This window comes from Tympanuchus pallidicinctus, unplaced genomic scaffold (assembly GCF_026119805.1).
Source record: "Tympanuchus pallidicinctus isolate F22 unplaced genomic scaffold, pur_lepc_1.0 scaffold3, whole genome shotgun sequence".
In the NCBI taxonomy this organism is placed as follows: domain Eukaryota; kingdom Metazoa; phylum Chordata; class Aves; order Galliformes; family Phasianidae; genus Tympanuchus; species Tympanuchus pallidicinctus.
Window position 1 is genome coordinate 38366036 of NW_026294747.1, and position 26934 is coordinate 38392969.

Sequence of the window (26934 nt, forward strand, 5' to 3'; positions counted from 1 at the left end):
TTTAGAATCAAAATCACAGACAATCTGTGTTAGTTTCTGTGGCACTCTGAGCCAGAAGCTTACAACAGCAAGCAGCTGCCTATGGCTCCTCTACTGAAAAGGAATGAAAGGCAGTCTGACTTAGAGTCCCAGTTCCTCACACAGAAAACTGTCCTGGAGATGCTAACACAGCCCTTCTGTGCCGTATGAGTTGCACTAGAATTCAAGGTTTGATAAATGAATGAACAACTGATGTTTTAGCAGACACACAGACCTGTAAACAAGCTTTAATGGAAGGCTGAGAAGCAGAGCAAGAAATCTGAAAAGAAAAGCCTGAGTTCCTTAAGACATACATAAAGAGTTTTGCAAATATTAGTTTTTGACACAGGAACACAGCTGAGGTCTAAGTAGCAACCAAGGATTGTGACAAGAAATTCAAACTGGGTAAGGAACTGAAGATGGAATACAAACAACATTTACAAAAATAGACCTAATACAGGAGAAAGGCATCTGATAAGTAACATTCCACTTTCATGGAAGGGGTGGATTTAACATCCAAGGGCTCCTGACACTTGAATTTTAGCCTGTCCTCACATTGTCTTCTATACAGTAATTAAATGGACAGCTATTAACAGGAGGGAACACGCTCAATATTGGAATACAGCGTGCAGATGCCAAGGGCCAGTTCTGCAGCTGCTATGTTCCTTAGGATAAATCCTTTTTCCTAAAACCAGAAATAGAGGCATTGAGATAGCTGGGATCAAAAAACAAATGACAGCTATCTAAAATTTTCACCCAATCATTTCAGTCCCAAGCACCCAAGGATCAGCCTTCACAGCACACTGGGGCAGAAAACAAATCACCTGCTGTTCCCACTGTAATTTCCTTAACAGTGTCTGACAGAACTGGAAAGAAGATACAAAGTGCAGTGCAGGAGCAGTCTGGCTCTGAGCACAGGCTATTGTTATAAATGATTAAGAGTGACTAGAAAGCAAGGCAGTATAAGGGGGTAAACAATCTCCATCTCCTCTGTCAGCAAAAGGCCTGGGAGACAGACGAGGCACAGTGGTTCAGGAGTGGTTCAAGCAGACCCCTTTCAGTCAAATTCTAAAAATTCAAGGTTGGAGCAAAAAATGCAGACAGCCAGTAAAGAAATCCCCACATGCTTACTTGAAAATTTAAGAAAAAACCTTACCATAAGAAAGGTCATGAAGCATGATTCATGTTTCAATATCTGGACACTATCTGGCTCTCAAACTGCAATGACACAAGAAGGAAGACAGACAAACGCAGGTGAACATTCAACCACACACAGTCCCCAATTTGTACAGCTCTGACTGCTGGAATGCCACTGCTGTTTGCTTGTGAAGAGTCCCAGTACATTGTTCAGTAGAACTGAGATCTAACCAGCCAGTTGTCCAGGAATATCACCTAAAGATTCATGAGTCTTTCTAAGAGGATTAGCTTCTGCATCTCCTAATGCAGACAGTGCAAACAAATGCCAGAACAACAGGGTTGCTGCAACCAGAGTTCACCAGAGAGGACACTTTACATGTCCTCCAAAGCGCCAGAAACCAGCTTGACGTGCAGCAGTCCTCATGCTTCTTATTCTTTGTCCCCAGATGCTGTTCGGTGGCTCTAGAACTCCCAGGACTCCATCCACCGGAGCCCTGCCATGGGGCTGCTGGTGTCAGATGCCATGGGTCCTATCATCCCATAGGACAGAGGATGGAAGAGGTAGAAGCTGTGGGAAGAATTAAAATGCCATCAAGGACTGCACAGTTTTCTGTCTTGAGAACAATGTAGCACATTAGTCCATATGGTATGAGACTTTTTTTTTTTATTTACTATGGCTCTAAACTCCACTGGGGACATTCTAACCTCTGCTGAACACAATACATACATAATCCACATTCCTATCACTAGTGTTGTTCTCTTTTAGAAAGCAACAGCTTTGGAGAAAAGCCAGCTAAGAAGATCTACAGCAATGAAGAATTTGCCTGTATTTGAGAGATCTGGCACCACTTAGTATGGGGAGTAAAATCAAAAACACTGAACTGTGAGTTCAGAAGGGAATGGAGCATTCGCACTGAGTAGTAGAATGAAAGAAAGATTACCTGCAATTGAAGGATGTTTTAAAACATACTGCTGAGAGCTTAGGATTGGACTCGATGTCTTAAAGTCAAGATCAGCAGAAATGAGTGGCAGAGACACCATCGAGGACAATTAATAGGCATAAAGTCTCCACTGAGACTTTCTCACACTGAGAAAGAGCTGAGCTTTCAGCCCTCACCTGTACATGATGAGCAGAATCAGTGTCAGGATCCCCCCTCCATAAACTCTTCTAGCTGTAGTGCTAGGTGACAAGAACTGAGAAAAAAACTTCAGTAGTGTGTCCCAGGTGATTCCTAGGAGAATAATGAGACAAAAGTCAGGATCGGTGCAGATGCCAAAGACAACAGTTGTTACATTGCCACACTGTGCTGACAAAGCTGTTATCACCAGAGGACCTTATCGATTTTTAAATTCATTTCCCTTGCTAACCATCACAACTACTGAGATTGTTTCCTATCAGCAGAAAGTTCTCTTTTCCTTCCCTCCCACCTGAATAAACGGACAAGACATTCAGGCTCCAGCTTGCTAACTAAGGCACAGGAAAGGCTAGAAAAACAAATTACAAATGAAACTGCCAGAAAAGCAGTGACAATAAACAATGGGAAGTAACACGTATAAAAGACTATAGAAGAGCAATGATACGGCAGAGAATAGGGATCACATCCCAATTCAAATGCCCTAACCTCCAGACACAGCTGCTCCTTGAGGGTGGCAACACAAAGAGACAGTTTGGCAACACAAGCTGCTTTGTGAAGAACATTTTCAGTAAGTCAGTGTTTTCAAGCTCTCTGCACAAGCAAAAAACGTAAAACTGTTTAGTCTGAAAATGTTCCATCTAACAGAATAAGAGAATTTCACCCGTGTCTCTGCCTCACCTTCTCCTAGCATCCAATATTTACCTGTCAACATGCTGGAAAACAGCATGGCAGGAAAGTAGTGGTGAAAGTAGAGAACTCGGCCCATCATGAAGAAGGGTAGGTAATGAAGGAGCCAGCCCAGAGCAACCTGCCCTCCACCACAGAGCACAACTCGAGACAGCTCTGGAACACAAACAAACATGCTTCAGCAGAAAAGAATTCAACATACAATTCCTCTTAACAAGCCCTGTCGCAGTCAGCAGTATGCTACACATTCACAGTATTACATTTTCCTACTATACAGTACCTAGCATGTTGTAATATATCGTTACATGCTGTATTATATTACTGTATTACATAAAAGTTATCCAAAAACGTCTCAGTGGACTAGCAGCAGATTTACTAGGCTCTACGTTAAGACCAAATTTGCAGTTCCTCAGTGTATACACAGGTCATTTCAATTTCAGATGTCTTTGATTCTGTCCACAACAAGACTACAGGCCAGCTAGATGATCACTTTGCCAGCCTTTCCCAGAAGGAAATGCTGCCTACCTTTCAGAGCCTGGGGAAGGGACTGAGAGCTCTGGTTTGTGCAGATGATTTGGCCAATAGCTAATCACTGTGGGACTGAATAGTGTCACATCACACATTCCAACACAGAGATTTACAAAATGAAGTAACCACTGATGTATACTGCAAAGGTTAACGTATGATGTACTCAGATTTTTTAAAAGCTCTACAACCCTGGCATCAGATGCAATAAAAGACCCTTAACCATTTATTTTGCATGAAATATCAGGAAATACTTATTTCAAAACAGCATGCATATTACAATGGTACATTATGCTTGCAAAGCTTGAGAGTAGACAATTTGGATCAATACACAATCTCCATTACAGCCAACTCAGGAAGCTCCTTGAAGTATCTCTACTGAAGATTGGTCTTGTTCATGGTTAAACTACTTGAGGCATGAATCTCACAAACTTTTTCTCATGGACACCACTCCATAACCTAACCTTAATGGTCTTCTGCTCCTGGTACACAGTCCTGCCTTTCACAGATTTCTAGGGCATCTGCAAATGGAATTTATGAAAAGGAAACTGGGTATCAAGTAACTTGTGTGGGATAAGCAGCAGTGTTAAAAAACAGATTGTAGGCATCTGCAAAGCAAAAGAAGGTAAGGCCATGTGACCAGTAGATGTATGCCTGGGAAACTTCCTGATGCAGACATTTATCACTTTCTTATTGGTATGTCCAGATCAAAAACAGTCTTTTCAACAAATATGCATCGAGGTTTTGGCAGGGATAGAGCTGAATCTCTTTGTAGAGGCTCACTGATGCTGTTTTCGATTTTTGATGAAAATAGAGGTGATAATACACACTGATGTTTTAATTGTTGCAGAGCAGTGCTTACATTAAGTCAAGGACTTTTCAGCTTCTTGTTCACAGAATCATAGAAACACAAAGTTGGAAAGGACCTACAAGATCTAGTCCAACCATCCTCCTATTACCACTACTATCCACTAAGCTACTAGAACATCTCTTGTAGCTCCTCATGCAGATGCCTCTTGAACACCACCAGGGATGGTGACTCCAGCACCTCTCTGGGCAGCCATTCCAGTGTCTGACCACTCTTGGAGAGAAAATGATTTTCCTTACGTCTAATCTAAATCTCCCCTGGTGCAACTTGTGGCCATTTTCTCAGGTCATATTTGTGACCTGAGGGAAGATGCTGACACTCTCCTCTTCCCAATCTCACTTCAGGAAATTGAGTGCTACGTGGTCTCCCCCGAGCCTCCTCTTCTCCAGACTAAACAATCCCAGTTCCGCCCTGCCAACGAGGAGTCTGGAGGCACAAGAAGTTGGGAGGAAACACAGCTAGTACAGCTGACCCAAACTAGCCAAAGGGATATTCTATACCACATGGTGTCACACTGAGCAACAAAAGCTGAGGAGGAGGAATTACTGAATCATAGGGGTTGGAAGAGACCTCCAGAGATTGAGTCCAACCCCCCTGACAAAGCAGGTTCCCTACGCCAGGTCACACAAGTAGGTGTCCAGGTGGGTCTTGAACATCTCCAGAGAAGGAGACTCCACCACCTCCCTGGGCAGCCTGTTCCAGTGCTCCATCACTCTCACCAAAGTTCTTGCACACATTTGTGCAGAACTTCCTATGCTCCAGCTTATGCCCGTTTCCCCTTGTCCATCTCCACACACTGCCGAAAACAGCCTGGCCTTGCCACTCTGCCCCCCACACCTTAGGTATTTATACACCTGGATCAGGTCCCCTCTCAGTCTTCTTTTCTCAAGGCTGAACAGACCCAGTTCACTCAGCCTTTCTTCATAGGGGAGATGCTCCAGGCCCTTCACCATCTTTGTGGCCTTCTGCTGGACTCTTTCCAAGAGATCCCTGTCTTTTTTGTACTGGGGAGCCCAGAACTGGACGCAGTACTCCAGATGAGGCCTTACCAGGGCAGAGTAGAGGAGGAGGATCACCTCCCTCGACCTGCTGGCCACACTCTTTTTAATGGACCCCAGAATGCCATTGGCCTTTTTGGCCACAAGGACACTGTTGGCTCACGGCCAACCTGTCGTCCACCAGGACACCCAGGTCCCTCTCTGCAGAGCTCAGAGGAGGGGCCCTTTAAGTGATTTGTCATCCCAAGAAACCATTATGTGTGATAAGCCCTTTTTTCCTGGAAGTGGGTGTACATCTGCCTACTGATGAATTAATTCTTTGTTTTCCTTTACTTGCACGTGCAGCTCTTGCTTTACTTAGTACACCATCTTTATCTTAATCCACAAGTTACTGTACTTTTACCTTTCTGATTCTCTCCCCCATTTGACTTGGGGAGAGTGAGCAAATGTGATGCTTAGAACTCTGCTTGGGTTAAACCACAACAAGCAATCGACATAACTGATAGCAATTGTGGCCAGCATCTCAGCTCTTAACAGTTCCTAAGCAACTGTCATGCTAGGCTGGGCAACCACCTGGCAGAGCACAGCTGGCATATGAATTACTAATGAATCCAAACCTTTGCCTCCTAGAAAAAAATAACCTAGCAAAAACCTACTGTGCTTCATACCCTTGGATCACCTTCAGATGCCAGCCTATACCTAGGTCAGCTCTGTACTCTCCAGCAAAGGAGTGGTAAGATTGTTCAGGAGCTTATCATAACTCCTTCCTGTGAATTATTTACAGAGCTCTTTTCCTCATTAGCTTTCTATGTACATTTTTCAGGATCTTGGTGATTTGAGGATTTCTGATCAAGGCTAACAAGCTTAGGAAATTTGGCAACTCTTTGTTTGCCAGACAGAAAGCCAGATTTTACTCAGAGTCATTATTTCTTGTACAGCATCTTCTGTTAGCAATCACATCATTCAGTAGTATACTTTCAAAGCACTACATAGCCCAGTGTTCAGTACATGCAGCTTCCTGAGTTTAATGCATTAAATTCCCAGAGGCTTTAATACAACATACGGGAAGATTTTTAATACAAATTTTCAGCACTGGTGAGGCCGCATCTCGAGTACTGTGTCCAGTTTTGGGCCCCTCACTGCAAGAAAGATATTGAGGCCCTGGAATGTGTTCAAAGGAGGGCAACAAAGCTGGTGAGGGGTCTGGAACACAGGCCATATGAGGAGAGGCTGAAGGAGCTGGGAATGTTCAGCCTGGAGAAGAGGAGGCTCAGGGGAGACCTCATTGCTCTCTATAACTTCCTGAAGGGAGGCTGTAGTGAGCTGGGGGTCGGCCTCTTCTCTCGTGTCATTAGTGATAGGACCAGGGGGAACGGCTTCAAGCTACTGCAGGGGAGATTCAGGCTGGACATGAGGAAGTATTACTTTTCAGAAAAGGTGGTCAGGCACTGGAACGGACTGCCCAGGGAGGTGGTGGAATCACCGAGCCTGGGGGTGTTCAAGGAAAGGCTGGATGTTGTGTGGAAGGACATGGTTTAGTGGGAGCTATTGGGAATAGGTGAACGGTTGGACTGGGTGATCTTTTAGGTCTTTTCCAACCTTGGTGATTCTATGATTCTATGATTCCCAATATGAGCTCTTGTGTATCGGCAAACTAGGACGTTATGAGATGACTCTCTTGCATAGGAGGCATAGGAAAACTGACCTCACCTTTGTGTTCAGAAGTCAGTTGGACACCTCTCTTCAGCACCACTGCAATGGAAATTGCTATCAGAAGATATAGTCCAATAGTGAACAGATTTAGCCACCATACCACCTACGTAGGAAAGAGAAAGATTTAAGACTTAGGGCTGGAAACAGGAATGAACATGAGAGGAAATGAAAAGCTACGTGCAAGTATAAGAAAACTACTAGAGAAACAGTCCAAAAGAAGGATGAAAGGATTCGTTGTCAGTGGAAAAAGCAAGAGTAAAATTTGCTAAAGACAGTGGCTTGGAAACTCCTGTTCCAACTTACCGGGTTTCCCAGCAAATAAACCCGATAATCTGTCTCATTGACACCAGAAAAACGCAGACCCTGAGGAAACAGACCAGAAGTAAGCAAAGTGGATTTGTATCAACTTGGTTTATATCTATTTTCTAGTGCCAAAGGCAAGACACATTCCCTTCCATGCAGCTCAGGTGCTACAAAATAAAGTTGACATCATCCTCAAAATGATCAAGAAGCACAGTAAAATACTTGAAAACAGAAAGGGAAGAGGATTGATTAATATACCTGGTAGTTGATGGGCCAGTGCCAGGGTTTAGATGTAACTTCGTTGTCCTTTGGTTTCAGGCCACTGTTTCCCTACAGATAAGTCAAGATAAAATTGAAATGAGTGGGTAGTTGTGCTGCAAACAATGCCCTAAGATGTCTGGGTTTACAAATGTATGTGAATATTCCTTCCAAGTAAAGGCTGCTTTCTGACTACATACACACATCATCTTCTGGAAATAGCCATGAGGATAACAAACGTTTTAATACTATTACACAAGTGAAAACGTTCTTTAAGTATCCTTAGAGGCAGTATTCTCTCATTTCTCTTTACCAGGTTTTCTGTCACTGAGTACACATGTTGCATAAGCAAGACCTTTGTTCATTAACAGACTGCTTCAACAGACTTTCTTCCACCCTGAAATAAAATCCTCAGAAAGATTATTTCCATGGAAACCCATGCAGGTGCTTTCTTACCTGAGACAATGTTATCATGGGTTGTCATAGAAATGCTTACTGTTAATAATAATTTGATGACCTTCTTTCTTTCAAGAATTTCAGAAGACATCTGCAAACAAAAAAGTAAACTCTCTTCCCAAAATGGTAGATTCCCATTCTTAGGGGCAACAAAGCTGGTAGAAGAACTAGAAGGCATGTCCTGTGAGGAGAGGATGCTTGGGTTGTCTACTCTGGAGAAAAGAAAGCTGAGAGGTGACCTCAGGGCTTTCTGCAGCCTCCTGAGGAGGGGAAGTGGAGAGGGAGGTACCAGGCTCTTTTCCCTAGGAACTTATGACAGGACACCTGGGAACAGCACAAAGCTGCTCAGACTAGACACCAGGAAAAAATTCTTTACTGTGAGGGTAGTCAAATGCTAGAACAAGCTTCCTAGAGAGGTGGTTGATGCCACACCTGTCAATATAAAAGGCATTTGAATAATGCCCTTATTAAATATCCTTTCACCTTCAGTTAGCCCCGAAATGGTCAGACAGTTGGACCTGATGATCTCAGAAGGCCCCTTCCTACTGAACTTTTCTATTCAGATGAAGGAGTGAGTAGCTGAAAGATGAAGGGATGTGGCCAAGATCAAAGAACAACCACAGGGAAAGACCACCTTGAAAATATTAAATCTAGTCCATTTGCAAGTATCCTTGGGGATAAAGAGAGAAGAGAAAGGCTGAAAACACAGCATCTCAATGAGCCTTAAGAAATTATCAGGAATTTTTCATTTTCAGTTCAAACACTTATTGCCCTTTTATTGTCTATTCAGCTAATTTTCCTGAGTCTGACCACAGTAATATCCTCCTGCCTTACAAATACTAATTTTACTTTAAAACTTTCAACAGCATGGGAAAAATACTAAACTCCCCTTTATGGAACAGAATTTCAGCAGCAAAGCAATTACAGAACTAGACTGTAACTATATTACATCAACAGCAGAACAGCAGAACATCATCGAGCCCATGGCTTCCGAACTTCTGGAAAAATTAACCTCAAGACCACCCCTTTTACTAAGCAAGAATGCAAGCAGGTGGTTGGAGTGTGTAAATTCTGCCCTAGTTTGCAGCTATCACCCACATGTTTCAGAAAAAAACTCTTTTTTTAAATGAAAAACAAAGGAGGAAGAAAATGCCATCTAGAACTAATAATACCCTACCCGGATCATAACCATGTGGGACTCTAGAAGAATTTCCAAAAAAGAAGGCTTCAAAACATCCAGGCTGATATTAGGCACTATAGGAAGAGAAAAAAAAATAGATGAGAATTCTGTATGTTTTACATTTTTTTTACTCTTGCCTAATAAACCAAATTCCCTCCATTTGTGACAAATCTGCTTCTAGCACTTCTGTTCATTCCCTGTGCAATTCATTCAAATTCTAAACACAGAGGCTTGCAGTCCAAAGTATCCTCCATTTCATAACTGATATATTCCTAGATTTCCTACTTTACTCCCAGGAGCAAGAAAAATACAAAGAAGTCCCTGAAGCAGATACCTATTTCTAGCTGAAATTAGATATTGTTCATAAGCTGTTGCCTATTTGTAAGTGAGCCATGAGCATAATAATACACAAGGCATTATAACAGAAGAGGAAAATGCCAAATAAATTGCACAGAATTCCTTTCCTCTGATTTGCACAGCTGCTCTGTAAGGGTGAAGTACACCAGTTTTCGGTAATTCAGAAATCTGCCCAAGTCATCTGCAATTCTTGGGAAGAAAATACATCAAATAATTCAGGCCAAGTGAGGCTATGACACATACCTAACTCATGGATGAAGCTGCAAGGGTCACCTCTCATTATCGGCACACCCAGGTCTCCTCTCAATCTTTGTTATACCTCTACTATCTACTACTTGATGGTACCACAGTGTCATTATTTTGCATCCCCTCATAAGAGAAAATGATACATCAAAAAAAACACAGTGGTGTTTTTGTTGGCTTTTTTTGTTTAATAAATCATTAAAATATATAGAACATGCTTGTATTTATGACAATAATTCCCAATTGAACCAATCATATTAAATATAATAACTTGTACTGCACTCCCTATAAAACTCCATGCTTCTGCCATCCAGGATAATTACAAAATCCTTTATATTTCCCATTATATTTGAAGCATTATCTCCAGTTTACTGTACAAACAGTGAAATTATAGAATCATAAAATATCCTGAGTTGGAAGGGACAACAATGATCATCAAGTCCAACCTCTTGCTACCTAAAATCTACATTATTTGCCTGAAAGTGTTATCCAAACACTCCTTAAACTCCTGTAAGCTTGGTGGTATGATCACTTCCCTGGGGAAGTGCTTGACTGCCCACTCAATAAAGAACCCTTTCCTAATATCCAAGCTGAATCTCCCCTGAAGCAGAAAAAGCCTATACATCTCTAAACAGTTGGCCTAAGTTTAACAAGTTCACATTTGAGCTGAGAAACAACAGACAAATCCCAAATGCTGACTGCCAGTTCTTGACATCTGATAGTTCATCCATTTCCCTAACAGCAAGCCAAGATGTACCCTCAAAGGAAAGGAAAATAAATGACTTACACTTAGGGTTTATATGATCTTCAAAATTCCAGAGGGAATTCGGAGTCTCTTTCACATATGGTGTGCAGGTGACTTCTACTTGTTCCCAACCCCTGAAGAACAACAGAACAGTCAAACACTACTCCAAAAAGATCACTCAGTATTTCTAGCTCATGTCTTTTTTTTTTTTCCCCCCTATCTGGCTTCATGCTTTCCCATAACACCAACCACATCATTCAACTCCAGCAGTCACTCCAATGCTATGTAGAAACTGAGACAGGCTTGAAAGGCAGCCTACATCAAAATTTCACTAAATACACAGCCTGTATTTCTTAAGTTTGGCTGCCTAAAGTATAATCTACTTCAAGTCAACTCTTACAGTCTCTCCAGAAAAAAGAAAAATCATTGTCATCAAGTCGAACTATGACTACAGAAACTCTATTACAGAAACAAAGGTTCAACTTTAGAGGAAGGAATGCTGGTAAAACAATGGTTCATTTCACTTGCTGTATCACTCTCTTTCTAGCAGGTCACACCAAACACTACAGGAAAAAGTGTATCGGAGCCTGCAGTAATGTGATGAATTAATTATTTTCCACCAATCACCTCTTAACAGGCTTACTTTCACCAATTAATCCATTAATTAATCACTAGTCTTGGAAGGTCAGTGATTATTCCCCTTTGAAGTCTTAAAAAAAAAAAAAAAAAAAAAAAAAAAGTATATATATATATACAGTTACCAGGCTTCCTCCCTCCTCTCAGCTCTTAATGTCATCAGTATTTTGCAGCACTGAATTCTATTCACAGGGTGAGCTTGCGTTAGTGGAAAAAGATATACCTCCTTTCTTGAATGTTGTTGTCAGAGGTAGTGATTTGTCTCACTATTATTATTTTAAACCAGTTATGTTATTTACCCACAAACCCAGTCTTACCGGAAAAATATAAATGCCATTTGCATTCCTGACGTGGCAGTCACCGGCAGAAGCATCTGCCTGCACTCACTATGTATGATTCAGCATCCACCAGATAAAATAGAAATCATCTTTACTGTAAAAGAGCTAAGGAAAACCTAAGCTAGCAATAACAGAGACAGCTCTGGAAACAGAAGCACCATGACTACAGAGCCTGCTGTGTCAGGATCCCTGTTAGCATTCCATACAGTACAGCTTTGCAGATACAGTAGCTTGGCTGGCATCAATCTCTGCACATCCTTCATTTTATGATGAAGATACATAACTTGAGAACTCCCTGGTAATATCAGCTTGTTATTGCTGCCCTCACATCGGATGCTGCACCCAAAAATGGCAGGACTGCCAACCACAAAAAGAAGTTAATGCCAACAAAAATAAGTTTGGATAAGTATGGCATGGAACAGCATCAACTGCCCCAGTTCTTCACTTACTGTGAACCTTAAGGCTAAAATGGCCTTGAAGAATATGGCTGTTATCCACTCCTGGACTTAATGGACAACAAAATCTATGCCCATGCCACTCTTAGATCTACAGGTGTGGGATTGGATTGTTATGGGATTTTTCAGAGCTGCTGCCCACCAGGTACCTTCACTGTAACAAATTGCATAACTCTAACCCAGATCTTCTCTGGTTATATTTCTAGTACCTGCTGATTACTCTTTCATTCTTACAGCAGCTCAAAGTCTTGTGGAGTGGGGCAGGCAGAGCACACAAGCTACATACCACTTTGGCAGAGTCTTTCCAGAAGAGCCCAGAATACACCCTGTGGCCACATGTGTGAGCCGGATCTTACTCCGTAGGACTTTGATAAGCTTCCCAGCCCTTCTGCCCACCACCTCAATCCTCCAGAAGTCATTGGAGTCTCCTGTTCCATTCTATCATGGAAACCCACCACAGCAGAGAAAAACAAAGAAACAAAAATCAATCAGAAGACATACAGATTGAAGCACTGCAAATAAGAAATTCTGAAACTCTAATGGTGGTGAAGCTAAGCAAAGGAACCCACACTACTCTTGCTCAGACTTCACAGTAGAGATTCCCCATAAGGAAGAGATGATTCTTCATATGAGCAACTACCCACAAATACATTTTTATCTTGCCAAACTTAATATTTTTGCTCCAAATTCACACTTGACTGTGCCTCAGAGTTGCATTTTAAAAGGGGGTAACTTGGTGCTTTACAGAAGGGGTTTAGGCAACACTCACTTGCTTTTGGAAACTTATCCCTCAAAGCAGATTTCGTTTTCATGATGCAAAATTCTGTCAATATCTTGTCAACAAAAGCCAGTTGTCTACACAACAAGGCCAAATATATAAAATAATACTTGTCAGAGCAACTTCAAGGTTGCTCAGTTTGGCATTCATGGAATTGAAAGCTGCCAAAGCTAGACTGACAGTAAAAGCTTAAGTTATTTCCTTGTCTGTGTTCACATTAAATAGACCTTAAATGAGATACACTGTTTTATACTAGATCATCTTTTCTTCCAGCCCAGTAGATCCACATCTATCACCATAACTAACAAACTAAAAGCAGAAATAAATTCCCTTGGCATGGTCTGAATTCTGCCAAAAAGAAAGAACTTTTGTTGAATTCTGCCATTCACTTACTATGCCATAGCCAGTGACCTGAAAGTGCTTCCTTGTCAGGGGAGCCTCATGCTGGTGACTGTGAAGATTTCTAGAAGTTCTGGAATGAAATCAGAAGTCAAGCCTTGTTTTGTTTTTATGCATCAGACAATCTGTTATAAGAACTTTGGTTTGAGCCATTCAGAGAGAGCTGTCAGCAATTGGAGCAGTGTAACTCCAGCGTAACCAGTGTAACTCCAAGCTTATGCCACACTGGGAAAGGAAGACAACATGAGTAAATCCAACCTTTAGGCTATAAACACTATCTACAAGTGGAAATAACATTGATTACTGCTCTAGCTTGTAAATCACACACATTTACTGAAACTGCAGAGATTTTCCTTTTTTAAATCCTCTTCTTACAAACAGCAAAGTTGGGGATGAAAGTCTTAGCTTTTGCAAGAAGCAAAATAAGATTCTGACCTCCCTTGATTATCAGTTGGTTTTTGAGAGGAAGACTGTATCATTCAGTCAGATGCACTGAGGTGGGGACCAGCAGCCCCCATTTGCACAGCCTTACACAGTGCTGACAACACCCCTCCCCAGTGGTGGCTGCTAGATGAGGCAAGCAGAGAAGCCTGGCCATATTCCAGTCTTTAGTAAATCCACCCACACCAGGCGCCATCATCTCCCACAGCAGAGCTGCTCCCAGCCCTGCCTGCCTGCACACAAAACTCCAACACAAAGAGCTGAGAGCCACCTACTGGATCTTTCCCCCAGTGCTGCAGCTGTACCTCCCATTCCAGAAGCCTATTCCCCTCCAGCATCTGAGTTAAGTGAGCACAGTATTATCAAAACCAGATTTCATCACCTTTATTATCAGAAATTTAGCAGTAAAATCCAAAATCCAAGGCACTTTTTTTTTTGTTTTGTTTTTTTCTTGGTTTTTTTTTTTTTTTTTTTTTCCTCTCCAAAGTCCTACAATCATTTTGGAAGGTTTAAGCTATGATTTGTGAACATGTAATACTGAACACAGTATGATGTGGCTCACAAATGCAGAGCTTCTGTTAAGAAATAAAAACTGTGACTGCACAGAGCATTGTGGCACAGCAAGGTTAGATTACATAAGATTAAATATTGAGTCACTAGGGCACCCATGTGTCTCTTAGGTTCCCATCACAGTGAGGAAAGGCACAAGTCATCATTTTTGTTCAGTTTCAGGGGGTGTATACTGTCTGTACAGGCAGAACCAATATGCAGTTACCTTCATACTGCATCTCACACAGCTGAACAGATCTCCGCGCTGCTTGATGAAGCTGAGAGGTTCTGCCAAAGGTTTCCCATTTTACAGACAGCCATCAAATCACAAACCACAGAAGAAAAACTCCATTTGCAAATGCAGACATTAATACACCTCTGTCACATGATCCACTTGTGCTGGCCTACCCACGCAGTCTTCAGCAGGTCAAATCCCCCACCGCTCCTATCTAATCACTCAGACTCTCCAAATCACAGCCATCAGCCTTACTCTTTATGTTCCAGGCGAATGATGTCTCCGTGCCTCACAAACTCCACAGGGCTGGAGGAATCCAACAGATCTGCTGGAGGAAGAAAACCAATCATGCCTGTGCACTGACTAACAAATCGTTGCCACAGAGAGTTTTCAGGGAACTCTGCCTCAAGCAGAGAACACAAGGCAAACCCATTTGAGTAGACTGAAAGCCTGGTGTGAATCACTGCTCTAGTTTAAAGACCAGCCCTGAAAGTACTCTGTAGAACCGTGCACAAATGTGGCCCAAAGCAGAACATACTGCCCTTAAATAAAGGGGATGTTCGGCCAGGCTAACTGAACACCATAACTAGATATCTGCATTTTATTTTCATGCACTATAAAGTGACACTTGCAAGACTGTTCATATCATTATATCTTGGTTATTTGAATTTGTTTGTTGTTTAGACTCTTCCTTGTTGATTTTCATGCGTACATGCTGCAAAAATAGAAAGGAAACTAGCCTAGCCCAATCATTCAGCTGCACTACCTGAGGAATACACCTTCAATAGTCCCAAGCAAGCATTCATTCAAGCCACCTGGACACCATGCACCACAGCATACTTGGAACCCACTTCTCCAGGACCCACAGTCACAATAATAGATTCCACAAAATATGGACTGAGTTTACATTAATTTCCTCTCTGCTATTTGCAACCCCATCTGGTGACCTTCAGCTGAGAAAAACTGATTTACTTTGACTGTATAACATGGAGAAAAACGCAAACAATGACAGGGCAGACACAAATGCAGAGTCAGATTGCCCTTGTTCTCCCTTCCATCTCATCTCATATCTATGAAGCACACTTTGCCCTGGAAGGAACTCAAAATATTTATGTTAACAAATGAAGCAGAAATTATAAGAGACTCTTTATCAGTATTTGTTACCTGTATCTGAATCATGCTTCTTTATAATCCATAGGTTATTCAAATCCTTATGTAAGTAGGCTGTGACCTGAAAGCAGAAGATAAATTATTTTACTAAAAAAAAAAAGAAGAAAAAAAAGGCTGGTAATAGCAAAGATGCACTCATCAGCAAATTGAAGGTCCAAATGAATGCATTACTAACACAGAAAAACTTGGCATGATCTTTATGATGGTCCACATAGAAGGCCAATTGCTGGCCACTGCTTAACCAGATCACACCTTTAATCAGGTACAGCACATCTGCTCTGGAGGGCTACACTTAACAGCAGTTCACTTGCCTTACGAATAAAGCTTCCAACCAACCAGCTTGCCCTGCTCCTACACTCATTCAGAGATTCCTTCCAAAACAACAGGATATCTGAACCTGAACTTCTTGAATTTTCACTGACCAGTGTGAGTAGATGGAAACAGCACTGGCTTTCTAAACTGGCATCATTGGTAGATATTTATAATAACGGGCTGATTAAGATAACTGTTACACTAGTGCCAAAAGTTCCAAATTAAGGTTTCAGGGACCAACTCATAAAGCAGTACGTGCCAACTAGCTAAAGTTCACTAAATTGCTCAGCTTCACACAGAGTAACTTTTCTTACTGCTACCAAGAGCAGGGAGGTCATCTGGCCTGAGGGTGCTGCTACTGAAAGCCACACTTCCAGGCAGAAAGAATTATGCCCTCTGTGCTCTCTCTTCTCTCCCAGCTGCAGAAGCAGCAAGCCCTGCTCTCCAGGACCCCAGCCCAGCCTCACACCTGTGCCTCCCACCTGGGTGCAAGCAGACCAGCTAGTCGATGGGTGACTGAGGCAGAACATACAGGAGTGTCTGAGGGTGGGAAAAAGGGTGAGTAGGAACCTCACACACCTTGAGGTCATAGCATCAGGAGAGAAGACAGAGAGAGCATCATTTCCATCTCTTACTCCCCAGGTCTCCTTGAAGCTGGAAATTCCTTCCTCTCTGCATACCCCTCCAGGGTAGGGATCACAGTGGCAGGAAAGAGGATCTCCATCCTCTCCCACCTACTCCAAACAAAATTCCCATCAACACCCTCCAATTCCCTCTTGCTTGTTTCTACTGCCATAAAGCATATTCTGCACCTAAATTTGGCTTGTTCTTAAGCCAGTTTTGGCATTATAGCTCCATCTACAGTAAACATCACTGTCACCTGACAGCATTGGAAGTATTTCTGGCTGGGAAGAACAGCAAGAAAAGATTAATTAAAGTTAATAACAGAGACTGAGTTAAAAACAAACACTTGTTTTTCTCCAGAAACTTTCTGTCAGACAGTTCAGAACAATTTTTACACACCGACATTTATCTTAGGAAAGCCACAGAAGCAGCAAAGATTTATGAAACTTGATCATGACGGCCAAAAAACAAGAAATGCACTTAATTTCTGTAATAATTAATTAGCAATACTTACATGGTGGTTTTGTTTTTTTTTTAATTTACTGGTTAATCACTTAAACATAAGCCCTTTGAGAGTTTGGCTAAGCACCTTTCATTATGAGCAGCTTATGAACATACAGATATCCAATTGAATGAACAAAGCCTTACAATTTCCCTGGTGACAGATGAGGAAAATAAGGCACAGACGAGAAATTAATTCACAAAACATCACAGAGGCCTGTGGCACAAATGGAAACAACTCTCAGCACTTCTATTCTGTTGATTTTAACACAAGTAATAGGTTTGTTTGTAATAGTTTTACATTCTCGCCTGAGGTAACAACTGCATTTTCATTACAGAACATTACTTTTCATTATATTTAAGTCCTAGTGGCCTCCATCTATGGAGATGGGTCTTGCTACCGCAGTGAAGCTGTTACCCTCAGTCACCTCCCTGGTGCAAACTGGTGGGCTCTTTACACTCAGGATTCCAAATTAAGCTCAACTTAATTGGCATCAAGAAGATAACATGCTGAGAAGATAACAGCTCCTGCCACAATGACACCTAACACTAAGTGCAATGGGAGTGAGTAGATGGCTGCAATTAGAAGCAGTATTGCAGGACACCAACCTGCTGCTGGCGAGCCCCAACACCCTCTGGGTAGAGGTGCCAGTGGGAGTGAAGGTAACCCCCTGCCATCCGAAGGTTCTTCATTGTGACCACAGACCCATAGGCCAAATCTAAATGGGAAGGAACAAGGGAAAAAAGCATAAGCCATCTCTCCTATAAATACCTCCCGCAGCCAGCCTACAGTGCTCCAATTAGGCAAATGTGTTCCTGCTTTGTTTTGATGAAAGCACATTTCCTGACTGAAGTGTTAATCCAAATAGCTCATTGCAAGCTTTCCTTCCATCACCATCCACTACTATTCAGTGAAACTGTTCTAGAAGTTTCAACCAAACATTATATATCTCTCCCAAATCATTTTAACATAAAGAGAAGAGCCAGGTTCTAGGCTGAACAGGTGAAATCCTTTTTTGTTGTCTGAAACAAAATAAAGGCCAAAAAAAGTGAAGGTGCATACACACAAAACTGTATCTATCCTGCACTGCTTCAAAGGAGATGTAGCTTTTATCTAAAGTCCCACATGTTTTGACAGCTCAGAACAATTCACTTCTTTGGACACTCACGCTCTGGAATGGAGACATTATGAAGATTGTTCCCAATCAGCTGGGACTGAAAGGCAGAACTGAAGAAACCATCCCCAGGACCACTAAAACAGAGCAAAAAATGTGACAATTCAAAGACTGGCAAAGCATAGCGTACAAAGTTCCACTGTGCACAATCAGATTGTTTATACTGAAAGAAAAAGAAAACCAGACGAAAACAAAATAAGAGACTTGGTCTCAGGAGAAGAATGATTGGGTTTTCCTTAATTGCATCTCTAATGCTGTGAATCACAGCTGATACACACACTCTTGCAGGAAATGGACAAGGACACGAGAACATAAAAATGTGCTCCTTCTGGCACTGAACAAAGCACAATCAATTGTCTTTGTGGGTGCTCTTGTAACAAACAAAACCCACTGCTAGCTGACGTCTAATAAAGCCTCTTCTTGAGATTTCCCAAGTCTCATTTCTGCTAAATGGTAAAACCAGCTGACTTGAACTGAAAAAATAATATATTTAATTTTACATTCTTGTTAATGGTTAAATGCTTTTTTCACCTCACCTCTTATGGAAAATCATTACTGGACTATTTTGCTGCTGCTTTCCAAATAAATGCCCTCCTTACCAGAAGAACAGTTACCAGACATTTTTCATCACAGTCAAATAATTTTTCAGGAATGCACTGCCTTTTTGGATAGAGGGGAAAGGTGGGCTGGTGGAGTGAGGTGTGCTTTCTAATTTAAAGAACAACAACAAAAAAAAAGAGAATGGATTTGAGACATATTCAGGTCCAGGAAGACAGGAGGGAGGAAAAAAAAAAAAAAAAAAAAAAAAGAAGACACTGAGGACTTGGTTAGGATTCTCGATTCACACGTCAGAATGTCTCAAGCTCAAATTCTGTTTCACTGCCAGCTTGGCCACAGCCCTTCTCTAAGAACAATGCAGAAGTCTGGGAAGGGAATTAAACAAAGACACAGCTCATGGCTGCGCTTTTGATGCTGTGAGCGGAGAAATCCATAATCAGTGTTCTTTAATTCAAAGATGACAGATGATTTTTCTTCTGTAAAAAAAAGAAAGAAAAAAAAAAAGAAAAGAAAACTGAAATACCTTTTATTTAGTACTGCAAAATGAACAGCAAACATTGCCACATAGAGGGTGAGTGGAAGCAAGATGAGGCAGAGCACTCGAGCCAGGAAATGTTTCCCAAACACAACCTGGAACAAAAACAACCTAGATCAAAGAGTGAAAGGAAAAGATTGCATAAGCTACTAGACAGTGTCTCCCTATATAGATAGAATGCAACAAGGGCTAGGTACCTAGGTTTCCTCCACAGAAACCAGCTCACTTAGCAAGGATACTCTCACACTCCCACTTCTTTTCTTGCTCCTCAGTGAGAAGTTACAAAGAGTCAGCAACACATCCTCAATGTTTCAGCTGCCTTGACACAAAAGCTGAGCATTCCATGAAAATCACTGAGAGTAGCAGTTTGTACACAGCTGTGCTAGACTGTGATTGTGTGATCACATCCTGCTAACTCTGCTGGTCACAGAACAAATCATCTAAACACATGATGGGCAATAAACAGCTGTGGGACAAGAAAATGCCATCAATGTTCATTCACAAATAACTACAAAACTGATTAAGGCAAACGTTCAAATGTTCTTATCTTTTCTTCCTCTCTTCCTCCTTTTTTTTTTTTTTTTTTTTTCCCCCCCCTAGCATGGATTCTATCATACAATCATTAAGCAAAAAAAAAAAAGGGGGAAGTTTTTTTGTTTGTTTGTTTTTACAATAGGGGTGGTGAGGCACTAGAACATGTTGCCCAGAGAGGGGGTAGATGTCCCATTCCTTGGGACAGTCAAGGTGAGGCTGGAAGGGACTCTTAGCAATTTGATACAGCTGTAGGTATCCCTGTTCAATGCAGGGAGTTGGACCAGATGGTCTTTAAGGGACCCTTCCAACTGAAGTGATTCTATGATTCTATGAAAAAAAGCTGAATATATTACAGAAATAAGAACCGACTGAAGCCGACAGGAGAAGCAGCTGCTCAGCACAGGTACTTGAGCAGAAGACTTAACAACTACTGGACACTTGGACAAATGCTGACTGATGGCACGTAACCAAATTTATGCATCAGTGGCACATGAGCTAATCTCCAGTCCCCTAAGCAAAATGACTGAAATAGAAATCTCTTTCACAAAGATCAAAGCCTACAACCACAGACTTCAATGCAATGTCAAAAGAGAAAACACTAGAAGGAAAGCATCAAGCAAGCTAGGATGGAGAACTAAGATAAGCTGAAAATTGTAGGAATCAGTCTAGTCCCTGAAACACTGCATGTAAATAAGTAGTTTCCTAACAAATGCAGAGATAAGTTATTCAAACTTCATGGGTTTAACCCTTTTTTTTTTTTTCTTTTTTTCTTTTTCTTTTTTTTCCCTCCTCAAGCACCACAGTTGCCAAATATTTAGGTATTCAGAAAGAAGCATCTACCTTCTGAAGTAAATTTCTTTACACATTCTAACACTCAGAGGCTCGCTGCTTTTGCTGCCAGCAGCACGAGTGAAATCACTGTGCAGCCAGCTGCTGGCAGAAAGCTTAGACATGATGGATTTGTTCCATTTCAAATGCAATTAACTGACTTTGCTCAACAAGTGCTTCTCTGGAGCTGGAATACAGCATCTTTGCAGCTCATATTGATTCACATTAATCAGAGAAAACAAATCACACAGCAGGAATAGAAAAAGCCCCCCAAGACTCCCCTGTTTATGAGACAGGACAAAAACAGTAAGTGAAAGAAACAGAATTTCCAAGCTTCATGAAAGACAAGGAGAGAACTGAATACCTCTCAAAAGATGTGCTCAAAGAATTATTTTTTATCCTGCTGGTTGCAAAACAGTAAATAGTCTATTGAGATATTTCTCCCAGTAGCAGATTTCACGGTTGCCAGCATACAATATATTAGAACAGGGCACCCAAATACACTAGTGAATTTCTTAGAGCTTAGAAGAACTAAAGATGAGTGAAATCAAGCAGTCTCTGGCTCTCACCATCCTCGAGACAAACTGCAGAGACTGCCATTACAGAGTTTGCCTATGACTCTTGCTGGACTACAGCACACTGCTGCTATGCAGCCTGTGACACAGAAAGTACAGCCTGAGCTTGCTCTGCTCATCATATTCTATGTTCTATGCTTATGCAAACTCAGAACTGCAAGACACACCTGTCTGCCAGGGATCATGGGCTCCTCAGAAGATCAATAACAGAGCAGAATATCATCATGCTTTGGGCCACTGTACAGCCATATTCAACCTAGACCAAAATAAAATTCATCCAACTGGAAAAAGCAACAACCTTTTTTTGCACTCTTATGAGATCATATACAAGTTTTTAAAAACAAATGGCAATAGTTTTTTCTATCACAATGCTCATTGCTAATCATCATAATCTACCTCAGTTGCCTGTTTGCAGTAGATTATCACTGTTTGGCTATTTCTATAGTTATCAAAAACCAAAATTACATAGATAAAAGAAAAGAAAGCAAAATAAGGAAATCCTTAACATAAATAAGTTTTTAACACTCACCAGTGACAAGCTGAGGTTCCCCAGCAAGTCCCAAAGGTCATAGATTGTATTCAGACCAACCAGCAGGACTACAAAAAGGCCAACAAACTTCACCCCCATTGCTCCAGCAAGGTTCACCCCTGTCAGACTCAGCCACAGCCACCAGGAAGCAGAGAATGGCCTGCAGGACAGAGAGATGAAAGCAGAAAATAAATTATGGCTACATGAACGGGCAGCTGTTATCAGAAAAACAAACAGCAAATCACTACCCCATAAAATTACGTTCTATTTTCTCCTCAGGAGCTCATGAGTAACAGGAAAGAAAAAAAAAAAAAAAAAGTGTTTCTGTAACTCTTTAGATGATTCTCATGATGCAAGGAAGCTCCTGATGCAGGGTCCAGCAGAGTCCATCACATCAGTGTAGGCACCCCTGTATTTTCCCTTTAAAAAAGGGAGCACAGACATCATGTATAAGCTGAATTATCATTTGAAAGACAATTTCACTTGTAAAGGGTTTGAAATCTGAATTCAGACTTCATTAATGAGTTCCATAAAAATGCAAAATTACATTGCTCAGATGTAAGGACAGGGAGGATGGCATCAGAAAAAGAGCAGCCACTTTCAAAAAAGCAGAAAGACCATAGAGAAGAACATTTAACCAAAGAATAAACAAAAGCTGTAGCAAAAAGCAATGACATTACAAACTAAACTAAAATTGAAGCAAAAAGATGAATGAGGATGACAGGAAATTTAAAAGCCTTTTCCTCCTGACTCCTGATGCCTCGATACCTGTGTTTTGGTTAGAAACCCTTCTGCTCTGCTAAGCAACACAGGAGATAGAGCTGGCTTTTAATATATATAAAATCGACTAGGTAAAGCTAATACTGTTTTCAAAGACATGAGAAAGTTCAGGTCATGGTACACACAGCTGCACCACGAGCTGATCAAACATGCCCTGTATCTTGGTGCTTGCACTCCCTGGCGCAAGAGCTGTCAATTGGAATGGCTCCACATGGCCCTATATGACTTTGTGGGCTGTGTTTCAGCCATGCTTGCTGCAATCATGCTAAGACTTAAAGGATCCATTCTTGAACAACACATGAAACAAAAAATACTTATACAGCATTCTAAGATTTTATGCCTTCAAATTCTGCATGCATTGTGTGGAAACTGCTCTGAACAGCTCAGCCACAAAGAAGCCCCCTGACAAATCCAAACAGCTATAAATCACCACTCTGCTTGGATAGGTCTACAGCAAATATCCTAACCATCATCCTAACTGTATTTCTCAAGTTTTTAACCTCTTTAAATCTAACAAATTACTCTTTACCTCATCCAGCAGGATTTATAAGTACTTGTAGGATTACAGTCATGGTTAAGCTCTGTTACTCTGGCCTGGAGACAAAGAGACTAAGCCAAGACAGCATATTAATATTTTTGCCATTAAGGAGTAAAGCCTTGGCAAACTACAAAAATTTTTCATTCCTCTGTCTCCAACCGAGTGTCCCATGCCACATTCTTTCCAGTCAAGGAGTTTTAAAAAGATTTTAAACTTCATTTTAAATTTACCATTTCATAACCACTATTTCTGCTGAAATTCTTCTTCCTGAAAAATAATGTATTTAAGTCTCTCTCTCAGTTTACTTCTGTCATAATCCTTTCTCCCTTGTTTCACAAACCCCTATACTAAAGGGGTTTATCTCCTCTACCATGCACCATTTTCACCTCCAAGTTTCCTGGAACAATCTAGTCTTAGCCATTCTCACAGACTACCAAGTTTCAGATGTGTTCAAGTACTTAATCCATGCAAAAGTTGGGTACTTATGGTTTAAAAAACCAAAAATCTTTATCTTACCTATCTGCACACGAGTTACACTTCACCATACTCAGAACAGCTCCCATAAGGAAGAACATCAGAATGGGGTCAAGCAGAATATACTGAGACAAAGTAATACAGCCTGTATCTGCAGATACACAACAACAGCAAAAATGTTTGTGGTTACAGAGTGAACTAACATGGCAGGAAGACAGCTTATTTGGTGTAGCTGGGTGAGTCAAAAAGAACAAGGGCAATTTTAGAACTTGAAGCAGGCTGGAACAACTCAATGTCTAATTGGATAAGAAATAAACTTTCACTCACAGAAACCAGGCAGAGGAGCAGTACCTGTGAAACAGCAGTCAGTGTGCCAAACATATTCAGATGGAGAGTGCTGCAGACAGCAATGATTAATCTACTAAAGCACCAGGACAGTGCCTGAGGATGATGCAGAAGGAGAAGTCATCTTTCAGATACCATCTTTAAAAAATGGGAATTTGAAGTCCCCGTGCCTCAATACCTGCATCTCCCAATAACGCTCCGATTCGAGCAGCTTCATTTGAAATGCTCATTGCTCCACTGTTGGCTCAATTCCACAAAGAGCATTACTTATTTCTTACTGTGAACTCTTCCATAGAGTGCAGCTGGTTATTAAATATCTTTGCAGTTCATATGGGAGACATCAATATTTCACCAGTGCGCAAAATTATTCCTGACTGCGTGTGTTGTAAAAATTCTTAAAAGCAATGTGAAATGTAGTCCAGTGCTGGGGTCATGCACATAACTGAGATACCAATAAACATTTGACTGTAAAATCCTCAAGAGGATAGCCAATTAAAAAGTTGCATGTAAAATAGAAGGACTTGGCTTTTGGGAGCCTTTTTCAGTAGGCATAATAACCTTCCAGGTAACACATGGTAAGCCAGAAATGACATTCTCTGAATTAATCTATTCCACTTTGCTAGCAGGAACACCTACCAAAAATAAGGATGAAAGCCGTGAGTAAGGCTGCTGGCAGAGACTTGGACAGCTCTAGCACTGTGAGGTAGGCAAAGGGTACCAGGCAGGAGCCAAGGAATGCACAGAACTGTAGGGAAAGAAGATAATGGGAAGAGTTATACCTTTCCCCAGTGTGAAAGCACACACATCCCTTTCCTTCCTTCATGCTGTATACCTATCAACAACAAAAGGTGCTCAAGTTACAGAACTGACTCACTGGTATCGCCAGACAAAAGCCAAATGAGCAAAGATACTGCTCAGAGAACAACAGTTGCTTACACTGTTCTGTCTCTAGAGGTGTCAGGAAGAACAGTTAGTCATTCTCCTTCTAGACGACATCAGATTCATAAAAACAAATGTCAAGTAAACACATTACATGTCCATCATATTCAACTTATTTCAACAAGATATTAGGATATAAAATCTAAGAAAAATGCATCTCTATCTTACATCTTTAGCAGACCAACATCACCTTCTCTAGACAAATGAGAGTGAGGGTAGCTGAAGGACAATGAACAGAGAACTCAGCTGAGGGAAATGTAGAACCATGAGTAGCTAAAGACTGGGTAAGTAAACTAAGGAAATACACCTTCCAGTTTTCATCCTTCTTTCTACGCACCAGCAATTGGCAGCTCTTTTGACTGGAGTTATCTGCTCCCATGCTTATGGCTCTAAGTCTCCTTTAGTAACAGCACAGCCAGGGTTTCAAGCAGAATACCAGTCTGAATAGTAATCTTCCCACTTTGGCTCATTCAGCTTAGTTTTACTAGAAGCAGAATGATCCTGGTTTTCTTGAGATCCTTGGCTCCCAGCCATCAGGGAGTTCAGCAAAGCACAGCAGGGTGAGCAGAAGCCCAAGCTCAGCACCGTTCCCTTTGTAGGACAGGTAATACACCTGTCACACTCAAGACTATAGTCCCTTTAAATTCACAGTAAGAGACAACCTCTAGAATCACCTCACTTTTCACATAGCCTCTCACAGCCAGACATCAGGATTTACTCACAGTACAACTACCAGCATTCTTTTAGGGAGCTTAGAGACAAGGCACAAGGCCAAACAGATCTCTGATCTAATCTAATAGAGCTGCTCTTAAGACATAATACTCTGTACTGAAAAGCACAGGAGAGTTAAAAAGCTTGATACTAGCCTTTCATGCCTTACCCCTCTCATTCCCATGTAGTTGTGCTGTTCATATCTGTCCCCTGGCTTTTGAAAAGGAAACGTTCCATCATATCCACTCAGGTAGCCAGCAAGTCCAATCAGCATCTAAAAAAAAAAGAAGTTAAAAAAACTTCAGCTCTGACTAGAATGACAACTGCAGGCTTGTAGCCCTGTGTGTGGGGTTTACCACAATGAATTCTGTCTCTGAACATGCTCCCAGAGCTTAAGGAGGTTAAGCCTGAAAGGAAGACAACCTGAGGTGAAGAGAGCCTTACCAATCCTGTGCAAATCTTCTATTACTCTAGGACAAGTTCTCTACAGCAAGCCATGGCTTCATGGCAGGCATCTGAGCTGCATAGAAGCCATCAAAAACCATTCGCTTCCTTTAATCTGTAAGCTTCAATTAAACATCCCCTCTGGACCACACAGTTCATTTCTCAACTTGCACATGCTCAAACCTACCCAATACCCAGCAGCAACACTGATTTGTTTCCTTATACTAAGCACTTCTACAGAGAGGAGAAGATCAAGCTAGGGCTCAGGATGCAGAACACAAACACCATGAAGCCAACAACAGCTGGGAAAGGTTGGCATTCATTCAAAGGATGGCACAGCCATCAATCAGAAAAAAAGGGGACAAATCTGGGGCTTCTGAAACACACGGAGCAATGCCATTTACCTTCCCCAAAGGAGGATGGACATCAAAGAAGAAGGTCCGGTTAATGTAGTAACTTCCCATCTTCCCAAAGTGGGTTTCATCCCAACTGGAAAAAATAAACACAGAACAACCTACTGCAACATCGACAACTGTCAAAAAATCCAGGTCGGTTTTTTCCGCCCGTTTTTCATCATGTAAAGGGTTACTGCCACACACTCTATGAAGGACAACGCATTGCATTCACTGGGACGACAGCGCGGCGCGTACTTTAGCCTTATTAGGCAGCGTCTTTTCTAAGATTCCGACCCCCGGCCCGTACCAGACGTGCGGCGGCTCGGGCAGGCGGTGGAAGCGGGAGGCGAAGCTGAGGAGGGTGACGAGGCCCAGCGCGGCCCGCCAGCCCGCCGGAGGACGAGGAGCGAGCGCGGAGACGGGCGGCGCTCCCTGCGGCCGGCGGGTTCCCCGCTGCCGGAGCGGGCCCGACCCGGCCCTGCCGCCCCCCGACGCCGGCATGGACGGGGCTC

The 26934-nt window shown here is 41.8% G+C and overlaps 1 protein-coding gene across 2 annotated transcripts; it reads right to left on the bottom strand.

Annotated features, from left to right (window-relative positions):
- Positions 1 to 250: 250 nt before the first annotated feature.
- Positions 251 to 26923, bottom strand: POMT2 (protein O-mannosyltransferase 2). Of its 2 annotated transcripts, none has more exons than XM_052693415.1 (21): positions 26730 to 26923; positions 26432 to 26516; positions 25753 to 25857; positions 24570 to 24678; positions 23631 to 23739; positions 21797 to 21956; positions 19319 to 19425; positions 18232 to 18314; positions 17672 to 17781; positions 15620 to 15686; positions 14711 to 14780; positions 13225 to 13303; positions 12340 to 12491; positions 10667 to 10758; positions 9277 to 9353; positions 7644 to 7715; positions 7386 to 7445; positions 7080 to 7185; positions 2994 to 3134; positions 2273 to 2387; positions 251 to 1723 (listed from the first exon to the last, which is right to left on the bottom strand). In XM_052693415.1, the coding sequence occupies exons 1-21, from the start codon at positions 26921 to 26923 to the stop codon at positions 1618 to 1620; spliced, it is 2199 nt and encodes a 732-aa protein (XP_052549375.1). In that variant the 3' UTR covers positions 251 to 1617. The 2 variants fall into 2 exon arrangements, with proteins under 2 accessions (XP_052549375.1, XP_052549374.1); XM_052693414.1 differs by having other exon boundaries at positions 14711 to 14783.
- Positions 26924 to 26934: the final 11 nt, after the last annotated feature.

What these genes read in the sequence shown, in the direction of transcription:
- POMT2 (XM_052693414.1), bottom strand. Translation starts at nt 26,923, where the DNA reads ATGCCGGCGTCGGGGGGCGGCAGGGCCGGGTCGGGCCCGCTCCGGCAG. An exon ending in TTTGCAGTACTAAATAAAAG is followed by an intron (nt 18,315 to 19,318) that starts GTATTTCAGTTT and finishes GCTCTGTTTTAG; the next exon opens with TGGTCCTGGGGATGGTTTCT. An exon ending in ACTGACTTCTGAACACAAAG is followed by an intron (nt 3,135 to 7,079) that starts GTGAGGTCAGTT and finishes TTTGTGTTCCAG; the next exon opens with AGCTGTCTCGAGTTGTGCTC.